Below are 20,883 nucleotides of genomic sequence, written 5' to 3'. Positions count from 1 at the left end.
CAGCTACACAGGTAACAGTTAAAAATTCTGAAAACACCACGGGTTCATCAATGCTGTTAAATAGATTTACGTATCTATATATTTGTGAATGAGTGTGGGGCTTCTAGTGCAGGCTACTGGGGTTTTCACCGACTGCAATCAGTCCCAAACAGTAGCTTCTTAGTCAATAATCTACTAGACCACAGACAGATGTCTGTTTGTGCCAACTTTGTTTCAGTGAGGCTGAAAATGATTGATTAATGCTGCCAATAATGAGCGTTCTACTCATTATCATTATATGCGGAATAACTGCCCAGGTTATGAATACTTATTGTTTTTCTAAATACATAGCAGGTTACATTCAAACCTCCTTGAGCTGCTGAGTTAACCAGGATGTTGTAGTGGTCTGTTGGTTGTCCAAACTGGAATCATGGGACAAAACTGTTGATAAAAGTGGGATGTGCAAAATCAGCTGCTTAGGCAACCACTGGTGCCCAGTCGCTTGGTGTCCGTCCATACTGGGAGAAACAGGGGATCCAGAGAGCAGAGGATCAGCCAGTCAAACAGGTGAAAGTGTGGTAATGATAATAATAACAATAAACTTCATTATACAGCACCTTCAAACAAAGAGCTGCACAGAGAAGTGCTGAAAACATCAATAAATGCAAAAGATGACGACGCAAAGCAGAGGATAAGAAACAACGTGAGTGTGTGTTAAGAACAAATTAAAATCAACAACAGATCTAATGAATAAAAATACTAAGATGCGGTGAAACATAAAAAGCAAATCATTAGTGATAGTTATTCAGGGTAGCTGTGATAAGCAGGTCTTCAATCTGGCCTTGAAGACCTCAACAGAGGCAGCATGTCTATTGTCCGAAGGGAGCGCATCCTAGTGCAGTGGAGCACAACATGCAAATGCACGACCTCCACTCGTCTTGCGCTTTATTTTAGGAACGCATAGGATCCTGCAGCGTTTGAGCGCAGTGATCTATTTGGGAAATATAGCTTCAAAAGCCCCACAACATAGTGGCGCCAGGTTGTTCAGCGCTTTATAGGTCAGCAGTAAGACCCTGAAATCTGCCCTGACATCACATTGAAGCCAATTAAGTGATTTAAGAACCGGTGTGATGTTATCAAACTTTTTCTTCTTTGCCAGAATACGTGCTGCAGCTATCTAAGCCATTTGAAGACCATGGAAATGATTTTGTGATAGAACTGATAGTGAAGCATGGCAATAATCTATGCTTGATGAAGGGCTGGGCAATAAATCGAAAATGTATCGTTATCGAAATGTCTGACTCTTATCGGGATGATTATTCCCATGTCAATAAATATGATAATAAAAAAATGAAAAGATGTGTGCAGGTTGGCAACGTTCATTTCCCTCATAAAAGAGCAACCAGAGACTCTGAGTCGTTAGAGTATAATCACTGATATGAGCCAACACTGTTAGAGTCCAGCCATGTCTGCCCTAACAACTAATAACTCCACGGTGCATGACCCATGTGACCTTCAGTAGATGCAATTACATCATCATAAAGTTAGCTTAACATGATAAGATTTTTTTTTCTCTGGACAAGAAATAAACTATATGGACCACCTCTAGATGAAATTTAAATAATTTTACATCAATTATAAATGTATAATTAAAAAGTGCCTGTGGGACATTTGATACACCTCTAGCTCTCAACTTTGTGTGTGTGTGTGAGAGTGTGTGTGTGTGTGTGTGTGTGTTAACAGACAGCTGTACCAGTGTTTCTAAAGCTCAAACAGGTAGAGAGGAGGCACTAAGGCTAAAGTTTGACAAGAATGAATCAATACATTTTTATGCAATTAATCTACTGACTTATGTTTATAATCTCTCAGGACAGTTGAAGTGAATTAACTTGTAAATATTTTACAGGGGGAAAATATCGAGATATATATCGTATATCGGAATTCAGTTAAAAGATAGAGATATAAGTTTTGGTCCGTATCGCCCAGCCCCACTTACACATGTAACAGACTTACCTGAATATCAGTAAGCTCTGTGTAGAATCTCTTAGCGAGATCTGGACCGTTCTGCATGGTGGGGATCTGATAAGTCTGAGGGGAGAAACTTCAGGTGTAAGCGCCTCATACATTTGTATTTCACTTACAGCCATTAAAAAAACCAACTCAACTTTGCACACACTGTATTTTACACCCTATATCATCACATATGATATTTCAGCTCTATCAAAAACAATTGTGATTTGTCTGGCTAAGACATAAGAAATATACATGGCTGCCATTCCTTCAAAAATACATCAGTAGTACACATTTTAGTTCTGCGATGAGCCAAGGAAACTAACGGCAGGAACACAGGAATGAAAATAAAATTGAAAATAAGAGCTGAATTATGACTTAAAGGCAAAGTGTGACCTCATACCTTTCCTTTGTAAAGGAGGCTGCCAACAGGACATACAACACAGGCCGTCCCCGCTCCAAACATCTCCAGGACTCTTCCAGCATCCAGCGCATCCAGCAGTTCCTTCATGTTCACCGTACACTCCGTCACTTTAAATTCACCCTGACACAAACAAGCACCAGGAGCAGATCAATATTCTGAGGACAAATGAACTCTTCTTAACGTTTCACACCGATAGGTGAGGATTGTGACAGTGGTTGTCCTTACCCAGGACCTGCTGAGGTCCAGCAGGGACTGTCGTGTTACTCCAGGTAGGATAATCCCATCCAGAGGAGGAGTAACCAACTCTCTCTCTGCAGACATAAATCATTTCACTCATACAGGAAGGAAAAGCTGAAACCTTAAAGACTTTTCTGAGTCTCACCTCCTTTGGTGTTGGTCCAGTAGATGAAGAGGTTCATGGTGCCCACCTCAGTGATCTGCTCTTCCTCTTCATACAGCCAGAGGACCTGCTGACAGCCTCGCTTCTGCGCCTCATTCTGAACAGCTATCGTAGGTCCATAATTCCTGCAGGAGAGACACCAACATACCGTAAATCCTCTAATACAGGCCCGGGCCTGTATTTGACTCAAGCTCATCAATCTCCAGGCCTTTATTGGAAGGAGGACCAGAATTAGAGGCAGGCCTCAATTTCTATTTGAGCAAAATGAACTAATGGTTTGCTGGAGTTTTTGACAATTAAAATTGCGCCCACATTTTCTAAGTTAAACACATTTCTTTTAACAACGGTAGTTTCTGCTTCAGCCCTCTCCCCCCTCCCCCTGCGCAGCGGCCGCAAACTCACTGATGCACCTGCAGCCTCTCGGAGTTCCTGCTGCTCTAAACATTAAAATAATTATTTCATTTTCTGTTCCTCACTTCTGATTACCTTCAATGGTGTCTGTTTGTTGCAACCACCAGGTACAAAAACTAACTTGTTTTTATTTGACTATTTTTCTGTCCTGCCTGTTTATCTTCCTGCATCTCCTCTCAATCCTAAAGAAAAACTGCTACCTGGGTTCATTTATATTCACCTTATGAGTTACCTTTGAACTGCAGTTCTAAAAGAGCTACCGACCGCAAAAACAGCGGAGTGCTTGCCGGCCACATCAGTTAGGTGCGTCACCTAGAGCCCTGCACGGGCCTAAAATCTGAGCCCGTGTCCGGCCCGGCCCGAGGGGGTGGAGCTCCAGCCCGACCCGGTCCTAAAAGGTTTTCAGGATTCTCTGGCCCGGCCCGACTTTTTTTTAACCAACTAAATGAAAACAAAGTGCGTCAATCCTGACCAATGTGTTAAAAGACGAGCAGGATCCGATCAATTTGTTTTTCCCTCGTTTACCGTCACGGAGAAAACGGCGCACTGGCTTTGGTGGTAATTAAGTTAAATTATATCTCTTTGCAACAATTTTCACAAGAAAACAGAACAGTTAAAAGCAGGGCTTGTGTTGACCGGATAGTTCCCGTATTTGACGGTTTATTTTGACGGAGAAAGAATAGAAAGAATTACCCCGATGCATGCAGACGAACTGACACTTTATTCATTAGACACATTGCAGATGTAGCTAAATCACCCAAGAAAAGATTCCCATCTGAACATCTGAGCTGCTCAGCGCAGCTCGCTGTCAGCGCATATGTGCACAGCGAGCTGAAGTTGTGGAGATTGGCTTGGAGCGCGTTGCAGAACCAGAGCACATGCGGGAAGGTTCCTCCCACTGAAGCGAGCGTTTTCCAAACCCTGTCGCTCAGAGAGACTTGTCACTTAGAAAATGTTCCCTGATTATGAAACTTTGGCTGAATAGTGCTTGTTCCTGTCTCCAATGTGGCGACACATCCAGGAGCCGTCTGAGAAGCCCAGAATCTCACATCTTCAGCTCAGAAAGTGCATATGATTACGCACAAGCGTGACCCGTCAACCCGGTCTCACAGTAAGACTGGGTTGGACCTGTTCAGGTTTACGCAGACAATCTTTACATAGAATTGACTTACAGATATAAAATTAATTCAAAATATAAAGCATTTTATTTAAATATCCATTCATTATTTTACAAGCACAGAGAGCCGCATCAGATGGATGGAAGAGCCGCGGGTTGTGACATGTTTTCTCCAGGACTAGAGAGGACGCAAACTCAATACATCTCTTTTATTGTGAGGTTATAATTTCTCCGAGTTTTGCGGTTGCGGGCGGGAGTAGACATGCAGGCTACGGGTGCGGGCGGGAGTGTAACACACACGTTGCAGTTGCAGGCGGTAATGGTCAGAAATTCAGCGGGAGCAGGCAGGAGCCGGATGAAGAAAACAGTCCCGCGCAGGGCTCTACTGCTGCGTTTGTGTTTCAATTTTTTTTTATGAATTCGATTAAAAATAAAGGCGCCCGGCCCGTGTCCGAGGTGATTACACAGTCGTCGGCCCTCGGGCCGGGCCGACCCGAAGGCCTAGGGCTTCAGTGCAGGGCTCTAGCGTCACCGAGGACAAAACAGGTGATGCGCCCTGATCCACAGCAGCGAAAAGCATCAGGCACAAATAAAAGAATAAAAGACAGAAAACATAAAAGGAAATGAGCCGACATGAACGATCGCGTGTTAAATTAGTTTTTGAGGTGGCGACACCTGATTTGATAATGTTACTGTGGTCGTGCTCAGGACGCAGATGTCTGGAGCGCGTCAACAATCAGAGCTTTGCATGCACAAACTGGTTAAGGTTAGGATGGGGGTGAGGGGAATGTTAAATTGCAAGAGGGTAAACGTCACAAATTGGTTAAATGTCCGTTTTAGGGCGGGTGTCAGTACCGACGCTCTGGCACAGCGCGTTGCGTCCCGACGCGCTGGAGCTTGTCACCTGCTGACAGCAGGCTGCTGTCTTTTCCGTGGACTGCATCTTGCCGGTCATTATCACGTGACAGCGACTAGTCGATGACAGGCATAAAAAGTCACTATAGAGCGTAGGGCTGGGCGATATGGCAAAAATAGAATATCACGATTTTTCCAATATTTTATCACGATTTCGATTTTATCACGATTTTTTATCCATGATTAGCATAACTTCAATTGCGTATTAAAGAAGAGAAACATTGAATAAATAAACATTTATTCATATTAGGGATAATCAACACAGTGCTAACACACTTATATTTTAAACTCACACCAGAGATGATAAAAGCCCTGAGAGAAACAATTACAAAAATCGGTTTTTCTCGTTTTTCAAGTAACTTAACATAAATTAAATTCGTAAACATATTTAAAGTGCAAACATGTCAATTGCAAACATATTGTGCAAACATTAACTTGTTCAAAATACTGTGTAGCTCCCAGTTGCTCATGTAGTGGATAGTTAAGCTCAAATACAGCTCTGATGTGCGGCTGGGCCAGAGATCGCTTGTGGTAGCAAAAAACTGCGAATTCTGAATATTTTCTGCAACTCTCACGTTGCATTCAGCGTACATGCGTGGAATGGCGGTGTTCGAAAAATACTTGCGGCTGGAAAACTCATAGCGTGGATCCAATGTTTTTATCATGTTCTTAAATCCCATTCCTTCTACTGTTCGCACGGGACACAAATCTTTAACCAAGTGGTACGTCACTGCATCGGTCACGCTGTTCCATCGTCTGCTGTCTCTGTCGTAAGGAGTGAGTTTTGTGAGTGTTTCAGTTAGCGTTTGCTGCCTGGAAGAAGCACTAGCCGCTGCAGCCGCAGGCTTTTTAGCTTTAGCTGCCAGCTGGCTCTCATTGTATTGTTTGGGATGCCTTCTTTTCAAGTGATTAAACAAGTTTGTGGTGTTGCCATCACTTGCCTTGACGCTCTCCTTGCAAATGACGTTTCGCTGCGCTTTGTCATCTGGTGAAAAACCAAACCAGTTCCATATAATGGACGAGGCGTTCCTCTTCGGAACGAAAACCTCGTTGTCGCTCTCAGCCGCGGCCGAAGCCATGTTTGTTCACACACCGGTGAAAACAAGCGGGGCACTAATATATTACTATGACTCACTCTGATTGGTTAAGGGTCAAACAAAGGCGTGTTTAGGGATGGGTACCTTTGACATTTGAATCGATCCGGTACTAATTCCTGGTACCTACGAATCGATACCGGTACTTAACGGTACCAATTTTCGATACTTTTGAGTGTTTATTATTTTAATTCTCTTTTATAATTAAATATATATTTTTCTCATATAACCATATTTGATAAATATCACGATAAATAACATTCAACTGTTTGTATTTTAACATCGTCCTTGTAGTTTTATAAGCTAATAATTAAACTGAAGCAAACATCTTTACTGTGAACTAAATTTACTGTCTATCTTCATTCCTTTTGCCGTTTTTTTTCATTTGACTTTTTCCTACTGGGAAGTTAGAATTTCCGAGGAGAAAGCGAACGCACCATCAGATGATAACAACGGTGGCAATGGAGGCTAACATATCAAGCTAACGTTATCTTAAACAGTTTATTTAGCTGTTGGAGCAGATTAAAACGATGATGCCTCACACTTAGATCGTTGTCGCTGGTTTCATCTTCACCCAATCACCCGTCGCATTTAGTAAAGTGAAGCCAAACTTTAGAGCGCGTTCATGTTCTTCTAGTCAGAAATTCGGAGTTCCGAGGAGAAAGCGAACGCACCATTAGCGAAACGGAAGCTAACATATCAAGGTAATGTTATCTTAAACATTTTATTTACCTACCGGAGCAGATTAAGATGAGGATGTCTCACTTAGATCGTTGTCTGTCGCTGGTTTCATCATCACCCAGTTACCCATCACATTTAGTGAAGTGGACCCAAGCATTAGCGTGCGTTCTTTCTACCCATGCTGCTCTGTTTACAACTCGCTCGCAGGGACCGACGACATAACGCTCTTGCGCATGCACAGCTGTCTTGGCAAGTTCTCGTTATGAAGGACGGGTACCGAAACGAGGCACCGTTTGAAATGACGTGAATCGGTGCTCGGTCGGTACTATAATAATAATAATAATGCATTGAACTTATATAGCGCTTTTCTAGACACCCAAAGACGCTTTCACACACTCTCACATTCACACACTGCTAGTGATGAAGCTACTTGTAGCCACAGCCGCCCTGGGGAGGTCTGACAGAGGCGAGGCTGCCATTTGGCGCCGTCGGCCCCTCTGACCACCACTAACACAGGCAAGTTGGGTGAAGTGTCTTGCCCAAGGACACAACAGCGGGATACCCCTGGCGGGAGCTGGAATCGAACCCATGACCCTCCGATCATGAGGCAACCCGCTCTACCACCTGAGCTTCTGCTGCCCCTATGGAATTTGGTCGATACCATTCGCCTGAGGTAAGTTCCCTTTTCATTCAGAGGCAGAATTTCAACAGCAGAGCTGTGAATTGTGATAAAAAGGTCTCTCAAAAATGACAGACCGTCAGATGTGTAGATCGTAAAACGGTCTAAAATCGTCATATCGCCCAGCCCTAATAGAGCGGTGAAGTCGACTAGTGACTAGTTCATACAACCCCTGCTACTGCTCCGCAGAGTGTTCTGCAGCATAATCAGCACGTTCTCTTTGAACTTGATATCAAATTTTCGCCTCCTCTTCGTCTCCGCACGGTTAAACTTACCCTCGCGGTCTATCACTGGCAAATCAAAAGTGAGACGGTTGACACAACCGCCCCCCGTACTTGCTTGTTACCACATTCCACCTGGCCACAATAAAAAACCGGCCGTTATACACCTCTGCCGACTCCGACCAAAATATGATACCCGGCAGTTTATTAAATACAGGCTAATATTAGAGGATTTACAGTAAATACATAAACTGATTCAAACAGTTCAGACTAGATTTAATTTGTTTATTTGACTACCTGACATTTTTACTGTGCAAACTATTCAAACAGACCCAAAAAGTTTCCTGAATATCCATCTATCTATCCATTTATCTTCTTTCACTTATCCAGAGTTGAGTCGCAGGAGAAGCAACCTAAGCAGGGAAGCCCAGACTTCCCTCTCCCCAGCTACTTGGACTATCTCTTCCGGGAGGGGGAGACGAGGCGTTTCCTGGCCAGCCGAAAGACACAGTCCCTTCAGCATGTCCTCGGTCTTCCTTTCAATTCAATTCAAAAATACTTTATTAATCCCAGAGAGAAATTGATTGCTGTAGTAGCTCAGAATAATAATAATAATCAAGTCATCAAATAGTTATTGTATATTACAATGGCTGTTGCCATGAAGGATCTCCATTAGCAGTTAGTGTTGCAGCGAAACTGAACAAGCCTCTGACTGAAGACACTTTTCCGTTGTCGGACAGTCTTGTGAAGAGAATGCTCAGGGTTGTCCATAATTTTCTTGATTCTCTGGAGAATACTTCTTTGCATTATCTCCTCCAGTGGTTCCACAGTCGTCCCCAGAACAGAACCAGCCTTTTTTATTAGGCTGTTTAGCCTTTTCAGGTCCCTGCTTCTGATGCTGCTACCCCAACAGACGATGGCTGAAGAGATGACACTCTCAACAGACTTGTAGAAGATCTACTGCATCTTGCTACAGACATTGAAGGACCTAAGCGTCTTCAAGAAGTGCAGTCTGCTGTGTCCCTTCTTGTAAACGGCTTCGCTGTTCTTTCTCCAGTCCAGTCTGTTGTCCAGGTGAACTCCAAGGTATTTGACTCCAAGGTATTTGTACTCCTCAAGCACCTCCACTTCTTCTCCAATGATGGAAACAGTGTTTGACTCCACCGCGTTTCTTCTGAAGTCTAAAATCATCTTCTTTGTTTTGTTCATGTTCAAGGTCAGATGATTATTTCCACACCACGCCACAAAGCGCTCGACCAGCTCTCTGTACCCAGCTTCCTGTCCATCTCTGGATGCTGGGTTTGTTCCTGAACTGAACCCATTGAAGAACTTGTTCAGTTCATTGGCTGTGTCCAGGCTGCCATCTGTGCAATCCTTCCTCTGCTTGAAGCCTGTGATCTTCTTCATCCTTGACCAGACATCTCTGATATTGTTCCTCTGTAGTTTGTTCTCCAGCTTCTTCCTGTATGCCTCCTTGCTGTCTCTGATCTTGATCTTCAGTTGCTTCTGTATATTCCTCAATAATTCCCTGTCTCCCTCCTTGAAGGCTCTTTTTTTCCCCCTCATTTAGCAGATTCTTCAGTTCACTGGTGATCCAGGGTTTGTTATTAGTGAAGCATCTCACTGTTCTGGTGGGTATGATGTTGTCCACACAGAAGTTTATATAGTCAGTGACACATCCAGTCATGGCATTGATGTCCTCTTCATATCCTTGGCAGAGAGTCATCCAATCTGTGGTCTCAAAACAACTCTGCAGGGCTTCTTCAGCATCCTGTGACCATTTTCTCACAGTTCTTCTTGTCACACATTGCCTCTGAACAAGTGGTTTGTATTTTGAGCAAAGAAAAACAAGATTGTGATCTGATTGTCCCAGAGGAGGTTTTGTTTTGGACCTGTATGCATTCTTTACATTTGCATAACATAAATCCAATGTCTTGTTTTCTCTGGTGGAGCAGCTGACCAACTGTTGAAGTGTTGGAAGTGTAGCAGAGAGCGAGGCATGGTTAAAATTACCAGATATAGCCACAAATGCATCGGGGTGCTGGGTTTGTAGCTTATCGACAATGGAACTGATGGCATCACATGTATTTTCAGCAATGGCTGAAGGTGGAATATAAAAGGTTGTCAAGACAACACTGGTGAACTCTCTTGGCAAATAATATGGGTGACAACTAACTGCCAAGAGTTCAACATCTGGGCTGCAGAGGCGACACTTCACTGAAACATGACCTGGATAGCACCATCTGTTGTTGACAAGCACTGCCACTCCACCTTCTTTTCTTTTCCCGCTCCTCTTCAGATCTCTGTCTGCTCGTACAGTCAGGACTCATGGCAGAGAGACGCTGGAATCAGGGATATGGTCCTACAGCCACGTCACTCACTGAAACACATAACACTGCACTGCCGAAACTCTGGCTGAGTCCTTGAAAGGGTTTGGAGTTCCTCCATCTTGTTGGCCAGTGATCTCACATTGCCCATTATGATCGGTGGAAGAGATGGTTTGAATTTCCTCTTTCTCTGTCTCCGTTTTGCTCCCGCTCTGCACCCACACTTCTTGCGTTTTAGCTCATTTGGGATTTGTGGCTTCAGTTGAGGTATTATTTCAGCCTTTTCAATGTTAATCAGCTGCTCCCGATTGTAAACCAACTTGTTGCCATGGTTACGCATCATGACAAATGCTCAAAAAGTGAAAAAAGTTTAAAAAATAGCAGCAAAAATCCTCCAAGCTTCACAGCACCAGAAACAGAAAAGCAAAACATCCAAAAAAATAACACTGTTCCCCTTGAGAAACTAGAAGAAAAAATGTCCAAGAAAAGGCAAAACTTACATATAGTCAACAGAGCTACTCCAACGTGCAGCCACCCAGAGCAGCGCAGTTCCGGAATGGTCTCCTCCAGGTTGGACGTGCCCGGAAAACCTCACCAGGGAGGCCTCCAGGAGGCACCCTGACTAGATGCCCAAGCCACCTCAACTGGCTCCTCTCAATGTGAAGGAACAGCGGGTCTACACCGAGCTCCTCCCGGATGACTGAACTTCTCACCTTATCTTTAAGCGAGAGCCCAGCCACCCTGCAGAGAGAACTCATTTCAGCCGCTTGAATCCACAATTTCGTTCTTTCAGTAACTACCCAAAGCTTGTGACCATAGGTTAGGGTAGAAACGTAGATCGACCAGTAAATCGAGAGCTTTGCCTTCCAGCTCCAGCACACTCTTCATAACAACAGATCGGTAGAATGCCCACATCACTGCATCCAGCTGCGTATCGATCTTGTGCTCCATCTTTTCTTCACTCGTGAACAAGACCCCAAGATACTTAAACTCCTCCACTTGGGGCAGGACCTCATCCCATCCCTGACCTGGAGAAGGCATTCTACCCTTTTCTGACTCAAGACCCTTCTTCCAGCCTTTTCTTGGAGTGTCTTGTAAAAAATAGCCAAAAAAAGTCACCACCTGGATTTAACTAGGCAAATAGGTAGGAGCTATTTATCCTGTTGTTGTTTAACCCCAACTGGTGCAATGAGTTGCTTCTAATTTCTTAAACAAACACGTGGAAAGACAGTGAAAGAGTGGTTCAGCGAGCATGAGACATCATTTTCACACAGATTGGCCACCACAGAGAAGAAGAAGAAAATATCATTTCTATAGCGCCTCTCAAGATAAAAATCACGAGGCGCAGAGTCCAGACCTTAACCCCAATGAGAATCTTTGGGATGGGCTGGAGAAGGCTTTGTGCAGCGGTCAGACTACCATCATCAAGATCTTGGTGAAACATCAATGCAACACTGGAAGAAATTTGAAAATGGTCTAATTTTATTGTTTATGTAATATATGTATGTGTGTGTGTGCTATGGGGGGTAGATGGCCTCAAATCAGTATCACTATAAACTGAGCAGCTCACCTCTATAACGATAAATAGACAATAATAACCTGTACAGCGGCTGTTAGGGGGAACAGCGGTAACTTTAGTGATAGTTCAACAACCATTTGGCAACATTTTGGATTTGGCTGCCATCACTGGCTCCTACTTGCTGTCCCAGCCCACTACAACATTTGAATCATCCTCCATTTTCTCACCGTCTTTCCCTTCTTGTTACAGACCGGAAGGGTTTGGGTCATGTGACTCCACCCTATCCAGCATCTTAAAGGATCATGATCATCAGGACGTTGGTGCTGTGTTGAAAAAACAACTCTGAACTGATTCTTTTACAAATTCCCAAAATCACATTGAATCAATGTGTGAGTTCAAAAATGGATTTAATCGTTTAACGCAGTTTGATTGTTTTACAGCTAAAATGGGAAGGACTAGTCCAGATGACCATTTTAAGGTTTAGGTCTGAAAGGGTTAACGCACTTTTTCCCCCGAAGCACCGTGACTCACCCAAAGCTGCATCATTGAATTACAGGCATATAATTAAGGTAACAGCTAAAGATGTTTTAATGACACTGACTCTTATGAATATCACATTAGAACAGATTGGATTGGATCACGACGGTCGATTCTAACTCGTGACAACTGGAATTGAATCTTGAAATTTGAATAGTTACCCAGCTTTAGACATACCTTACATTTCCAGTATATCGCCCACCTCTACCCTGAATTACTTTACTGTTAAATCAGGCTCTAGGATGACATTTTCTCTACTGTAGGGGGGAGGAGAGCTGACGTTTGTTGGATTAGTGGGTTGACAGGGTGTTCACTGTGATTACGTAATCTTACAGGAGCTGAGCAGGTGCTACATTAGGACAAGCAGAGTCATGTGGAAGCCTGAATGATCGCACACAGAGAGGAATGAGGAAAGATTAGAGAAGAGAAGAAGGGAACCGGTGATGCATAAAGATGAAGAGGCTCAGTGTTTGAAAACAGATCGGTTCCACATTTAAAACTCTTCGCTTCATACAGTAAAAGCTCATATGAATAACAGATCTTCAAGCTCTTGAGCATTCTGTTAAATCAGGATCAAATCTGATTCACAATGAAACCCCTACCCACCCAGAACAGTACTTTAATATCTAATTACATTACTGTCACATGATATCTGATTTAGCTCCAGCACTCCCTGAGATTAGCCGCCCCGCCATGCAGGAACTTTGAGGGAGAAAACGAAGAGCCTCAGGCGTTAAACCTTGAGATTCCAAACTAAATGAACCTTCTGACCTCAGAGCTTCAAAGGTTCTTTGACAACATGTCCACGGGACGTCCCGAAGGCTCAAATGCTCAGGATTCAATGATGATTACTGATTTTACCAAAAGGCTGATTTTGACTTATTTTCTCAGCTCCTTCTTCGCTCCAGTTTTAAAACATTTTTCTGATCCTACCTTTGACAGCAGCCTCAGGTCTGCTAATCTAATGTTAACGGAAACCCCTTAAGCCAGCCAGTCAGCGACTGTAAATAAACTCATGACCTCTTGACTCGTTTCTTTAGGACTAGCTCTTCCTCCTCACTGTTCTGATTCTATTTTATATTATTAAAGCTTTACTTGCATTACAGCTGGTATAAAAAGGTGCATATACTCACCCTCCCATCTTGTACGCCCCAACGCCTCCTTTCCAGGCCCGGACAAACGACGGGTCTGCCAGCAGGGAAACCGGGTTAAAAGACCCAGTGGCAAAGTAGGGTCCCACTGGGCCGACAATCACAAATATCATTGCTTTTCCAGGCCGAGCCACTCCAAGAGAAGGCTGGAGGAAGGGTGAGAGGACGTTACTGCAGCAGTTCAGGAGTATCCACCACATGAGCTTGTGGCTGAAGCTCACCTCAGTTCCTATGAAAGTGGGTCGAATGTAGAGGCTTGCAGTCTGGGAGTAAGGAACCCACTCCTGGTCCACCTCCACCAGCTTCTTGATGCACTCCAGCAGTTCATTCTTATCAAATAGCTAAAAGACATGTCAGGAAACGACAGTTTGTGAATAAAAACACTGAATAATTAAAAATGAACTGGAACATTTTTCCAAAATGAATAAAAAAAATGATGGGATGTTGTTCTTAAAACAAAATCTCAGTCTGGTATTTTCCTTTTTTTACTTTGAACACCATTACAGGGTATCTGCAGGTTAAAGGGAGCCAAATTTAAGACTTTTTAAGACCTTTTTTAAGGCCACTTTGACCAAATTTAAGCTATTTTTAAAATTAAATTTAAGCTATAATTTCCAGCTATTGCCTGGAACCGGTGCTAACCACGTCGCGAACGTGGGATTAGCCATCCAGTTACCATTAAACTTCCCCATGGTGCAAGCTCCCACTAGCTTAACCAGCTAATGCGCTCATCTAAAAATAGCCCCCTTTCACAACCAACTGAATGTGTACGGTTCCGCTTACGCCAATATCACACAAAAAATCCTGAACGCTAACTAGAAATTCACGAAATTTCTATTGAAATAAAAGAATCTTGTTTAGTGGGCATTTGGTAATTTAAGACCCTTGGAAACTGTATTTAAGGATTATTTGTCATTTTTAAGGATTTTTAAGGCCTTAAATTTTGAAAAGCAAATTTAAGACTTTTTAAGACTTTTTAAGGACCCGCAGATACCCTGCATCAAGCACAGATGGAGGATGAACATGTGAACACAACATCATAGGCTAACTTATGTATAAACAGTGATATTGTAGCTGTGTTGTTATTAATGTTATTGGTCCAGATCAGACATTGAATGCACTTTATAGCTACGCCACATTCATAGTGTTTTAGATCTAACAACGTTTTCTTTTCATGTACTTCAAGTTGTTTTGGTACCCATAAAATCTTTCTTAATGTACTTGGCTTTAACTTAAAAAAAATCTAATTTAGCAGATCTGATCACAAAAATGTAAAATAGAGATTTTAGAATTATGGGTCTGAGCGTTTAATGAGGATTATGATAAACTGTAAAGAGCCAAGGTTTTAAAAAGAGGTGAAATGTGTGACAGCCTCTCACAGCTCCTTCCCAGATTATTACCATTGCTTCGCCAGATGACCCAGCGTTTTTCTCTGCCTGCTTGGCAGCCTTTCTTCAGCCCCAGACTGACGAAGCAACATTTTGTTATGCAAAAGCCGCGGTCGGCCTGAACAAGGCTCCATGTGTCCTCTGGGTCTTTCAGGCTTGTTTTTGATCACATTCAGTGTGTTTTCATAAACACCTACTGTACATCAAGCTATGACAATAATCAGGCTTATATGTTAACCAGAGTGGAAGCCTTTTTCCTAGTTTACATATTTGTTAGAAATGTTTATTGAGTGAAGGGTGGTTAACTCCACAACCGCAGGTGGCAACGTGCGCCCGTTTGTGTCGGCATTCCTCCGGTTAACCGTATGGCCTAACACGGAGTAAGCAAATGCTGGCGAGAGTAAAGCAGACAGAGTGACAGCAGGATTTGCACACATATATTAAATGATTGAGAATATTTATTTGTGTTACTGATGGGTTTTTTTGTGATGAGTTGCCTTACATCTGGTTTGGCTGTAAGTGATCTCTGTGGTCCAGAAACTTCCAGAAAGGTTCCCAGGCTGGCCAGTTTGGCTAAGCTGGGATGTTGTGTACATGCAGAGAACTTTTGTTCTCTAACCGCATTATCAGGGTACTAGGGTTGTCACGGTAACCGGTGTAGCGGTAAACCCCGGTAAAAAAGTTGACAATAATAATAACAGTCTTGTTTTTTAAAAAAAACTATATTATCTCGGTGGATTACCGTGGCTGCGGTGTAGGCGCGGTGACCCTTACCAGCCACCGTATCATCTGCTGAAGTTGCCGGCGGCACATGCGCGCTTTGTTGTTTACAACCGAAACTTTCTTGAAGCTAAAGCTGAAATAATGGCCAAAGGAGGAGACGGCAGCACTCAGGAGGACATTTTTTATCCCTCAAAGAAGACAAAGTGGGAAGTACGGGCATCTTTTGGATATCTGAAGAATGCCGAGGGACAGTTGATAGAAGACGGCTATCCTGTTTGCAGCAGTGCAGAAAAAGTGTCTGTGAAAGGCAGCAACGCTTCAAATCTCATGACACATCTGTGTGACCCTCACCCACAACTCTACAGTCAACGCAAGGCAAGCTAACGTTAGCGCTTTAGCTAAAATGCGTGATCCGAGGATTTGGGTTGAGGGAGAAAGCAACGAGTCGCTATATAAAGCAGCCGCAGCGCCGCTACCTGCATATAAACCGTGTCGCGGACACCCCCATGTTGAAATGACGCTATGCATTACGGGGCTCCCAGGGACAGATAAGAGTTGGTCTCTCTCCGAGAATATTTATGAATGTAACAGTGATTACTGCCTGATGACATTTTCCCACATCTGCAAAGCTCACTGGAACACAAACCGAGGACAATATTTTCCTGATATAGGGTTTATTACTCAAGTAAGGGTAAAAAAGTATCTGATTAGAAGGCTACTTGAGTACTGAGTATCATCTGATCTAATATTTTTTAAATGATGACATCAAACAGACATAAAATAAGAAGTTATGGGCAAATATTGTATTTTAAAGACTAAAGGGGAAATATGTAAACAAATAAACAACATAATTACAAAATAACACATTTTAGACTAAATTTAGACACAAACTGAGGACAATATTTCCTGACATACAGGGTTTAGTTGTCTGAAAATGTAACGCGTTTAAAAAAATACCACGATAATACCGAAAACCGTGGTAATTTTGGTCACAATAACCGTGAGGTTACATTTTCACACCGTGACAACCCTACAGGGTACCTTAGCTCGATATGGAGTAGGCCAGTTCGGTTGTACTTGAGCTGATACCCCAGTTTCCTCTTACCCACGGAGTTGAGCACTGTGAAGAAAACAACATGAACTCACGGGAAGGCAGCTCCTCTCTGCACTCCGGTGCATCCTCTCCATGTTCAGCATCGGTCTGAACAAACGAATATGGTTGTCAAATCCCCGGAACGCCTTCATGCCCTCAAACAGCTAAAGAGATGACAGAGACGTACAGAACCTCAACACCAGTTTGGTACGTGTTTATGACATTCTTTCGTACTTGATTAGAAGTAAATGTTGCATTGTTCATTCTTAGAGTACCAATCTTCAGGTGCTTTGTTGTGCTGTACCGTTTTTAGTTGAATTGGGTGAACAGTTTCTGCATCAGACGCCAGTAGACGTGATTTTTACCTCGATGGAGTAGTGCAGGGCTGAGGTTGCAGGATGCAGTGACAAGTTCTGAAAGGGTTTGATCTCCGGAGCCTCCCAGCCGCCCTTCTCCGACCAACTGATGGTCAGCATGTGGTCGGAGAACTGTTTGCCAAACAACAGCGTGGATGGGTCGGGCTTCGGCTTGCATGCTGGGTTGCGTTCTATGGTGAGATCTGCAGCCTGAGGTGAAGTCGGAGCAAAGGAAGAAGACGACAGAAACGCAGAGCAGGCGGCGAGTACAGTGATTGATCTCAAATCAGTTATTGACAGAGTTACACAAAGTCAGGGGAGATGCTGACTCTCCTGGCCAATTAGTCAGGTTCAATTAAAGGTTCAATTAAACTGAATTAATTAATTACAACAAGAAGATAGTGACAAGACGACAGAGGAGGAAAGGCATTTCAAACGTTCTTAGTAAAATTCTTTAAGTACAATAAAAAAAAAAAAGAGTCACATTAGAGAGTAAATCAGTAACGTTAACCCCGGTCTCACCTGCTGAGCAAATAACAAACATTTTCCTCTTTACCTTGAAGGAGCTGGCGAGTCGCAGTGAGCCAAAGGAAAAAGGGAGCGTCTGAACCAGTCGTGCATGGAGGGCCTGCAAATGGAACGTGATGAAATGAAACACCGTACCAGCTTACATAAAAGATGTAAAACTTTTAGCAGACACTTGAAAGGCTCTTTTACTTCAAGGTGATCATTTATCAAGCCCACATACAGATTGACGGTGGGAATGAGAATGTTTGGCTGAGAATCATTTGTTTCGTCTTCGTTTCACAGAACGTTTCCCTTGATAACCGCCTGTAGGACACAGCTGAGGGCGGTACTGTAAACATTTGGGGAATGAAAGTTTGGGAAACTGAATGGAAAAATGAATATAAGTTAAGTTTAGACATGTTTAAGACAAAACACATGACCATTTGTTCATGCCACTGACTTAAGGTAATAGACAAGTTTTCTTTGTTTATAGCATCAAAAATGGTGAGATTTTATGATCGTACTTGTAAATTATATTCCATTAGCATGTACCGTATTTTTCGGACTATAAGCCGCTACTTTTTCCCACGCTTTGAACCGTGCGGCTTATAATGAGGTGCGGCTTTAGTCAACCAGAAAGGATGGATGCTGGAAAGTCTAATGAAGGAATGGTTAAAGGAGTGCTACGGAAAGCGCCCAGGAGGATTTTTTTTATCACAGTAAAACGGCGCTGCTTGTTTTCCCAGCTTCACCCCGGGATGATGACAGCAACACGGAGAGCGACACCGACATCGCCACAGAAAAGGTGTGTGACGAAGTTCTTCTGAGGCTGTTCAACTCCGACACTGACGAAGATGATGACTTCAGTGGTTTCAGTGCGCAGGAGGACGATGAATAAACTAATCAATAACTTTTATGTTTTGTTTGATACTGATCAGTTCAGTTACGTTCAGTAAAACTACGTTTTCAGTTCAGTAGATATCTGCGGCTTTTAGCCCGGTGCAGCTTATACTGAGGTGCGCTCTATAGTCCAGAAATTACGGTATATTTATAATATATCACTGGACTCAGTTTGCGCTCTGCTGAGAAGGTGATTGGCTGCAGCCTTCCATCTCTCCAGGACCTGTACGTCTCCAGAACTCGGGGGCGTGCAGGTCGGATAGCAGCTGACCCTTCGCACCGGGGTCACAGACTTTTTGAGCCGCTCCCCTCAGGCAGGAGGTTACGGTCCATCCGGACCAGAACCTCCCGCCATAAGAACAGCTTCTTTCCATCTGCCGTTAGACTTGTGAATAGATTATAAACACACAACCATGCTGGTCTTCTGTACTCGACACAACGTCACGTTATCGGCCATGTTACCATTACCTGCCATTTTTTATAGCTGAAAGTTTTATTCTAGTTTTTTTAATTATATTTTATTCTATTTTTAATCTTATTATTCATGTTATATGTAGCACATTAGTACCGAAGCAAGTTCCTAGTTTGTGAATTTTTTGTTCACTGACAATGGCAATAAACCTATTCTGATTCTGATTTAGTCATAACATTATGACCAAATGTGGAACATTACTTTGTCATTTGAGTTGAGATTTTGAAGAGAAGGAAATATAATTGACGGTGTGTGGATTTCAGACACTTTCATGACTGTGAGATATACAGCTAGGTTGCATCCTCTGCACAGCTGGAGCTCATTCCAGATGTTTTTAGTTGGCAGCTGCCTGGAGATCCCAAATCTAATCCATGAAAGAAAAAACAACTAAAGCAAAACCAGGTTTATAGATGGTAATGGTTTCTGTGAAAAGAGAAGGTTGTTCTGGTTTATAGGAGCTAACAAAAAGAGCTAAACTAAAAAAAAAAAAAAAAAAAACAGTAACAAGATCTGATAGAAATACAGCACAGCACATTTTAGGTGCTGTGTCCACTGCAATAAGAATCTTAACTACCATAACACGAAAGAATAGAGAGTGACCTGGTCTGAGAAAGGAATTTGAACACTCTGTGCATGTGCATCAGCTATGCTGAAAAGGGTTTCCAGGACAAAATCATGCTCTGACTGCTGATCTACTGAAAAACTTCTGTACTTTTGACCCTTAACTGAACAACTGTGGCTTTATTGAAATGGCATTAGTTGGTGACAGAAACTCTGGCATGCTGCAAACATGTTTTGTAATGGTCTGAAGACCCCAACAAATTCTCCTCCATTTCTCAATACCATAGAGCACATGGGCATGTCGGAGAAGCAGATCACTGGGTCCCAAACTTGTAACTGTTAGGAGTCGATTATGGTTAAATAATGCTGCAGATCTGTAGAGAAGTCCATGTCTGAACAAGGCATGGCTGTTCTGGAAGCAAAAGGGGGTCTACAACAGGTCATAATGTTTTGACTGACTGGGCTATAATAGCATGGCTGTCACATGTCGAACAAGATTACAAATCCATGTAAAATCTGCACACTGATCTCTGTGTGTTACATGGATGATGCAAGTCTTCAGTGCTGTTGCACATAATCCAACTGTGACAAAAACGTGTAGTTTTCGTGAATGACGTGTCACCTTCCAAAGGATCAACACACTGAGAAAACTGGACAACCCAAAGTCAGCGATGCATCGTGTCTGACGTCATTAATATAAACAAACGCGGAAATAAAAACTCATTTGGTGTTAACTGTAGCTAGGTGGGAGACTTGGATGACACATTTAGAACATTTTGTTCACGGCGTAGCCACAAAACAACTCTTCAGTTAAACATGCATCAAAACGACGTGTTTTATATTTAGACACGTTTACAAAAAAAACTAAAAAAAACACCATTAAACAGTTTAATCGTTAGATATGATGTTATAAAATAAATAAATATTCTACATTGCAGGCCAGCCGAATTTTACGCAAACATTTAAATAATGAAAATGTTCCTACAGCGGTCGCGAATGCCAGTTATTTTGACCCCGAACACTAAAATTAATATTTCCAACTCCAGGTTCGGTTCTCCTTTTTCCAGCGAGCGGGATAGACTGCAGGCGCGTAATGCCAGGTGATAAACAGGGAACGTTATCTTATATTGTGGTTGGATACACATTTATCGATGAATCAAATTAATCTTTAACCCAGGTTATCAGTCAAAACAGATAAACCCCAGACAGACATAAGTGAATGAACTCACGGTCCGGAGAGCAGCCATCTCTTCTACGTAGCGCTGATAAAAACGAGATTATCCGTTCGTGTGGAAACAAACAAACTAAACATTAGTTCCGCCCAGCTGCTGTGGTGCCAGAAAACAGCAAGGCACCTCACATAAATACTCATACCAGGTTTATAAACAATATGTTACTGGTACTTGTTTTTATTTTAA

At 42.7% G+C, this 20,883-nt stretch overlaps 1 protein-coding gene across 2 annotated transcripts; it reads right to left on the bottom strand.

The window, feature by feature from the left end:
* Nucleotides 1-295: 295 nt before the first annotated feature.
* Nucleotides 296-20,821, bottom strand: bcat2 (branched chain amino-acid transaminase 2, mitochondrial). 2 transcript variants are annotated; one of them, XM_015948645.3, is made up of 11 exons: nt 20,695-20,817; nt 17,582-17,653; nt 17,035-17,235; nt 16,723-16,833; nt 13,687-13,806; nt 13,448-13,611; nt 2,796-2,938; nt 2,639-2,724; nt 2,393-2,533; nt 1,993-2,067; nt 296-497 (listed from the first exon to the last, which is right to left on the bottom strand). In XM_015948645.3, exons 1-11 carry the CDS (start codon nt 20,710-20,712, stop codon nt 456-458), a joined length of 1,173 nt encoding a protein of 390 aa, XP_015804131.1. In that variant the 5' UTR covers nt 20,713-20,817; the 3' UTR covers nt 296-455. The 2 variants fall into 2 exon arrangements, with proteins under 2 accessions (XP_015804131.1, XP_054596139.1); XM_054740164.2 differs by having other exon boundaries at nt 13,448-13,806; nt 20,695-20,821.
* Between the last annotated feature and the right edge of the window lie 62 nt (nt 20,822-20,883).

Source organism: Nothobranchius furzeri, chromosome 5, assembly GCF_043380555.1.
Source record: "Nothobranchius furzeri strain GRZ-AD chromosome 5, NfurGRZ-RIMD1, whole genome shotgun sequence".
In the NCBI taxonomy this organism is placed as follows: Eukaryota; Metazoa; Chordata; class Actinopteri; order Cyprinodontiformes; family Nothobranchiidae; genus Nothobranchius; species Nothobranchius furzeri.
This window is presented reverse-complemented; position numbering and strand designations above follow the sequence as displayed.

Coding starts and splice junctions, on each gene's coding strand:
- bcat2 (XM_054740164.2), bottom strand. Junction 13,807..16,722: donor CAGAGAGGAGCTGCCTTCCC/GTGAGTTCATGT, acceptor CATGTCTTTTAG/CTATTTGATAAGAATGAACT. Junction 498..1,992: donor CAGAGCTTACTGATATTCAG/GTAAGTCTGTTA, acceptor TGTTTCTCCCAG/TATGGACGGACACCAAGCGA.